Source organism: Anopheles merus, unplaced genomic scaffold (assembly GCF_017562075.2).
Source record: "Anopheles merus strain MAF unplaced genomic scaffold, AmerM5.1 LNR4000239, whole genome shotgun sequence".
NCBI lineage: Eukaryota > Metazoa > Arthropoda > Insecta > Diptera > Culicidae > Anopheles > Anopheles merus.
The window spans coordinates 16409-23382 of record NW_024427819.1 but is presented as its reverse complement, the minus strand read 5'-3'; the positions used below and the strand labels follow the sequence as shown (position 1 = coordinate 23382).

The window sequence follows — 6974 nt, the reverse complement described above, 5'->3', positions numbered from 1 at the left end:
TCAATTGTAAACTTCAACAAATACGGCCTTGGCCGACTAAGGTTGTTATGCCAAAAAGAAGAAGAAGAAGTAAACATCATGTAGTATTCTTCTATTTAGTAGCTGTTGCGCATACGTGTTGAAATATTTTTTCTTCCTATAATTGCTAGCTAGCTGTTCAGGAGAGCCTTTCAAATTTATCCTAAAGCATATGATTAAAATTAACATGGTGTTCATATAACACACGAATGAATACATTGTAGATATTGGAATTTCACGTTCATGCGAAATAATGCTGAAATAAAGGGTGTTCATTTTCCTACGTTTTCCTTAAAATCCGAATTTGGCTATAATCGGTACCATTTATTTCGGGGACTACCTGTATACCGTCTGGATTCAATAGTTGAACGCTTTTTAGTTGGCATGCATTTTAGTGGACCACTCGATAGTTGGATGAAAGTTCATTTAAAAAGCATGCGATTGTATGGAAAAAATAGAATATTTTTGTATGAATAAACGTGCCAACTAAAAATCACATATTTAAAAGTTGGCAGACAATCGAAGTTCAACCAGTGAGTTCAGACTGTATCGTTGATTCGTACTTTTCTAGCATCGTTTCAATTCATGTAATACAATGAGAAAATATTTGTTTGCTTGATAAATTTGCAGAAAGAAGACAAAATACGACTGCTCAAGCAACGACTAACAGAACGGGAAAATAAAAATACTGCACAACCTTTTAATGAACCCGCAAATGGCACCACTGCTGGAGGAATGCAATTCAATCGATCATCATCAACCGCGCTAGCTCAAAAGTAACTATAAATGTTTCAACGAAGGTGCAGAAAGAATCCTTGAAAAATATGTTATGATGTACTCTTATTATGAAATGAAATGATGGTGGTTTATCTGAATTGCAGAATACAATTGAAATTGAAAGTAAAAGCATGCATAGTAGTGAATAAATTGTAATTCTAGTGAAATTCAATCCATACGACAATTCCTCAATAAAATAGGAGAAAGCAACGCTCGAAATACTGAAATAAATTTTCTGCTATGTAGGATACATGAAGCGTAATAAAGTAATATTTTAAAAAATATATATTTTAACAAAACTCAATAACGTCTCCTGTTATTATTCTTGCATACACAAGGACTTTTATTGTAATATAAGTGCATGACACAGAGCGTTGAAAGATTTAACATGCAAACTTACAATTTAAATCGCAATGCTAGGGTTACACGTTTGTGAAACAAATGTAATCGGTGATTTGCGAAAAATGTATTGTAGTCGATCTTCTCACATCACACCAACAATCTTTGATAACAGGCTTTGAGGTATGTTACCTTTGAGTCACGTTAAAGTATAGAACATATTATTATTTTGTTTTCATTTTGTCTTTGTTTATCAATAGCTCCGATTCCATTCTGATGATAAATGATCACCATGGGCTCCAACAAATACGTCTCCTACATGAATTAACGTCATTCTGCACATCACGTAAGGTAACGTTTTGAATAGGTCTGAAATCAATTATTTGTTGCACTCTCCTTGACACTTTAAATGCACAGCATGCGATATATTGTGTGAAAAGTAATCAGCATTCCAAGGGAATAGTACCACATAAAAGGTAATGGCATATTTTCATTACAGATATTTAATTCGTTTGAACAAAACGGCCTTTTTGGACCGTTACTCTGAAATAATAAAAAAAACTAATTCGTTTGATTTTTGTTTGGTACACTTTTTATTTATAGTTTGCTAAGACAAGTGTTTTTAATTCCACAGTGAATGAATATTTTCATTTATGTAACGACACTAGTTTAACAAACAAAAAGCACATTCAAGCAACATCGTAATACGTACACATTAGTGGTAGGACATACGATTCATTTCACGACCCGACCCGGAGTCGGGTGCGAACCAATCGTTTCCTACCCGTGGGTGCAGCGGGTACGCTTGGTCGGAGTCGGAATCAAATCAGAATCGCGGGTGCAACGAGTTCGGGTCGACCAGAATGATGAGTAGGTGCGAGAAAGCATATGCGACTCCGACCCGTTGGTTCAGCCAGTTCGGGTCGGGTATTGAACCTACCTTGACTTGACCCGACTCAAATTCGCTTCACTAACGGATCGGAGTCGCTTATACTTTCTCGCACCTACTCATCGTTCGGATCGACCCGAACTCGCTGCAACAACGGGTTGAAATGAACCCACCTTGGCCCGGACCGAGCCGAACTCGTTGCACCAACGGGTCGGAGTCACTTCTGTTATCTGGCACCTACCGGAGTAAAGGAGCCAAAGCCTCTCTTAACTGTTCAAACAAACAAACCTACCGGAGTCGTTGCACCTACTGAACCTACTTGTACCATTTGGGTCGACCCGAATGACTCCGGGTCGCGTACGGATGGCTCCGACCGAATAGGTTCGGGTTGACCCACCTATCACTAGTACACATGTATAGCACCTCTGCGTATTGTGTTCATTGTTTTGGCATTATGTGTCACTGCTATTTCATGCCATTACATTACATCACTGCTCTTTCGATAGTCTTTTTTTGTAACGAATTTCTAATTATTTGTGCTCATCGAATCGTAAAGAATAAACTGGTTCTAGGTCAATTGTTGAACGTTTTTAATGTATATATACAGAACAAAAAGTTTGTACAGATCAAATTGTAATATTAATTCAACAGGTAATAGAGATGTAAAGTCAAATATTTGTTTACACCACCGTTTAGCTATTTTCTACGAGATATGTATACAATATTTGGTGCTTTCGCAAATCAAACACAATATTTTTACAGTGCATTTACAATCGAACAGAAGTGAACGTAATCATAAGGAGAGAAGTTCAATGACTCATCAATTGTCTTTAACTGTTTGATAGTTGCTACCTTTATTCCCTCTGAATAGTTTACAAAACCTCACTAATCATTTCGAACTTAAACATCTTGTTATGCTTTGTTAGAGCTACTTGAATAGCGTAAAATCGTGATTTTGAACCGGATTTGGTACAGGCGATCGAAGCGAAACATGTCGGAAGAAGATGTTTTGAACATTCAGCTATTTTTTACTGGCTTCCAGCCTATATTCTTGTATGTTTGAGGTGCGGTAGCATTCTGCTTTGTTAGTTGAACGCAATGGCAATAATCACACTTAAAACGTAAAGAAAAACTCGTTGCGTTGCTAACCAAGTTTATAATTTAGAAGATCGCGATCGTGATTGTTCGTCACGTCGAAACAAGTGATCTTATGCAATTGAAGAGGCGTTTTGGCGCTATGCTTTTGTTACTATGCCCGGTGCTATGCCCTGGTAATTTACCGTAGGTGTCCGACGAGTCCCAGTCGAAGGATTTTAAACATACATTAATATTTTGGCCTTCTTGAAAGGGGTTGTTTGTTTAATAAGTAGATGCATCACATGCCACCGACGATCTTTTTATAAACTATTCCACAGACAGCTACAACTCCACAAATGCACTAGGTGGATCGATGAAATCGTTTTCAGTTTTCGAGCGAGCCGTGTGCTTGACGGGCAGATGACGATCGCAGTGCTGAGAGAAACAAAAGTGGAAAGAGAAGCATTGGGAACAACAGTACGATGAAACAAAAACCGGTACGCGGGTTGAGGGCTCTGATCCGCATTGATATAGCAATTTGTAGCCGGTTTTACGAGAGCAAACCTTTTCGCTTTTGAGAAATGGTTGGTGGTTTTTCAGGTAGGCTTTCTCGTATGCAAACACGGTGGTACCATCAATTGTCGATTGTTCGCGTAGCTGTACGGACGCAACAGCAAATCGTGCTTTCATTAGTAGAACAATCCAGTACGAGTGAGTTACAACTATTGTGTAGTGTACTTTCAAGGGTTGACCAAAACAACCAGTGCAATGATACTGGCTACTTCAAATCTCGTGCTCTCTGTGATCACTGTTGGAGCGTTGTTGATTCTGCCCGATGTCTTTGGTGTGAAGCTGAAGGAAAAATTTAAGTGGCGTGAAGTTTCGTTCGCTTGGCCCTCAGAAGATGCTAAGGTGGCTGCCTTGAATTCCGGCAAATACATCGTTCACAACAATCTACCTCTGGGTTTAGAACGATGGCGTGACAAACTGTTTATTACTGTCCCAAGGTAATCAATCGAAATAGATTTAATATTATCGAGACCTGTGCTAAATGTGAACACATTTCCCACTTTCGATCATAAAACGAGACTGGATACATGCTCGCTTTGTTAACGTTATTCGTCAGTGTAAAATAAATGCAATTTGTTGTACAGTACTTATTAATAATGTAGACGGCGTTCTCTCTTGTATTTTCCTGCTTTACTGATATTTTATGTAACAATGGTTCATAAATATGTGATGTAATGCAGTGCTCCCCAACCTTTTTAGGATCACGGACCACTTGTGTTTGAAAATACATTTGCCGCGTCCCACATATATTAAGTGCATATGTTTAGCAGACTAAGTTCAAAGCTTTTTGATCAAAACTATTTTTAATATTATTCTAGACATGTCTGTTGAAAGTTTAATCTTGTTTGTGGGAAAAAATTAAAGATGTGTGTTGTAATAAGCTTTTCTTTTGAAAAATCAAATCTTTTGCGGACCCCGTCTGTTCACTTCACGAACCACAGGTTCTGTTGTAATGGGCACTGTAGGAGAGCCCATACGATCTTGATAGAAAAGTCTGATAGAGAAGACTTTGAAAAAATTAAGTGTTTTTTTATAGTATTGTAATAGTATTTACACCCATGGTATTATAATAATAATCATGTAGTATCTTGTAATACTTCCTTATTTGCTAGATTATATACGGCAGTCATCTAGGCTTAACTCAACCTTAATATACACTGGCGAAAGAAAAAGGGGTTGCCCTTGAAAAGGCCGTATATAGGCTTGTTTTGCAAGAAGGTATAAATGTCAATTTTAATTTTTGCTCATGAAAACCGAACAGATTGTTCGGTATACGTTTCATTCGTTCTAAAGAAGCACCGTAGTCTTTACACGCACAGGATCGAGAATCCGTTTAATTAATAGTTAAAGATTAAAGACTACAAACACTTATTTACTAAACCAAAAAAAAAAAAAACTAGTTAAAACTCAATTCTATCTCTTTGCAGGTGGAAGACGGGTGTAGCCGCTTCGCTGACATATGTTAACATTTCCGACGGGATAAGCCCTGATTTGCGCCCTTATCCAGGGTGGACTGAAAATGAACTCCCAACAGGTAAATAATATAAACATACGTTTCATTCCATTTGCACGGTTCTACTTTCCATTTCCTTCCAGAGCGTAATGATGGTCCAGATCCAGCATCCAATTTTTTGAAAAATAACGCCACAATTATATCAACATTCCGTGTCCGCGCCGATGAGTGCGACCGTCTTTGGGTCATGGATACCGGACTTGCAGACATTCTTGGTGATGCTGTTCAATATGCTCCTCCGTCAATTGTGCTTTTTGACTTGTACACAGATAAACTCATTCGACGACATTTCTTCAACAGCACACTGCTCAAAGAGGACTCATTCTTTGCCAATGTTGTAAGTAGCATAAATTATCGAGTCAGAGATTTGCAATCAGAAGAATTATCCCTGTTTTACAATTGTACCATTTTAACTGTAGATTGTCGATACCGAGCGTGGAGATTGCGATAATGCGCATGCCTATATTCCTGACTTGGGAAGCTACGCAGTAATCGTGTACTCTTTGGCAGAAGATCGATCGTGGCGAGTAAAGCACAACTTCTTCCATTTTGATCCTCTCGCGGGCGATTACAACATCGGTGGTGTTAATTTTCAATGGACTGATGGTGTTTTCGGTATGGCTGTCGGAAAACGCTTGCAGGACGGAACGAGGCCCATCTATTTCCACGCATTTTCAAGTACCAAGGAATTTATGGTATCAAACATGGTACTGCATAATGAATCATATGCGCAGAGCCCACAAGCATACTACGACTATAAACTGTTGGGTGATCGTGGACCAAACTCGCAATCATCCGCAGAGTTTTATGATTCGGAAACGGGTGTAATTTTTTACACGCAAGTCAACAAAGATGGTGTGGGATGCTGGAATACGATAATGCCACTGAATGCAGATACTCAAGGGTTAGTGGATTCCGACAGTGACGCGTTAGTATTTCCGAACGATTTAAAAGTAGACAACGAAGGGACATTGTGGGTACTCTCTGATCGCTTGCCTATGTTTATTTTTACCAGTTTAGACGCAGAACAGTACAATTATCGTATTTTAGTAGGAGAAACGCGAGAAATTATTAAGGGTACACCGTGCGATAAGTAAGACTATTTCCTCTGGGTATTTTCGTCACGAAAAGAACCATTAACCATTCAAACTTTCCTTTGACTAATGCATTCGTTGATTTCAAAATAAATATTTGTGAACAAAGATCTTTGCGTAGCCCAATAGATGTGTTTTTTTGTTGTTTCTCTTGTGTAGTGTATACTTCTGAAAATCTTGCCTCGGTTGAGCCGTAAAGAACGATAAAAAAATCAGTTTAAAATTTTAACGATTAAAAATTTGGCCAAAAGTAGTATAACCCAGGTTGGACGCGAGAATTAAAATTCCATGCAAAATGACTAAAAATACAGTCAGGATTGGAGCAAGGATTACGTTAAACGTATTTTATAATGTTAAATCATTAAAATTTAAAACCAATTTAATTTTATCGTGCTCTATTTCCCAATCGAGGCGAGATTTTCAGTACTTTTGCATGAAATTTGAAGGCTTGCGTCCAACTTGGGTTAAAAGTTCTTTTTGCCCCGCTGGCAAAAAGAACTTATAACCCAGGTTGCACGCAAGGCTTAAAATTGCATGCGAAATGAGTAAAAAATCGTAAGGATTGGAGCACGGGTTGTGTAAAACGATTTTAACAATGTTAAATCATTAAAATTTAAAACCATTTTAATTTAATCGCGCTTTATTTCCCAATCGGGGCTTTTGCTTCAGTGCTTCAGATTTTCAGTGCTTTTGCATG

General features: G+C 38.1%; 1 protein-coding gene across 1 annotated transcript; it reads left to right on the top strand.

The window, feature by feature from the left end:
- Positions 1–2869: 2869 nt before the first annotated feature.
- LOC121601949 (L-dopachrome tautomerase yellow-f2-like) lies at positions 2870–6387 on the top strand. The gene is made up of 4 exons (XM_041930746.1): positions 2870–4107; positions 5098–5204; positions 5267–5520; positions 5603–6387. Exons 1-4 carry the CDS (start codon positions 3869–3871, stop codon positions 6278–6280), a joined length of 1278 nt encoding a protein of 425 aa, XP_041786680.1. The 5' UTR covers positions 2870–3868; the 3' UTR covers positions 6281–6387.
- Positions 6388–6974: the final 587 nt, after the last annotated feature.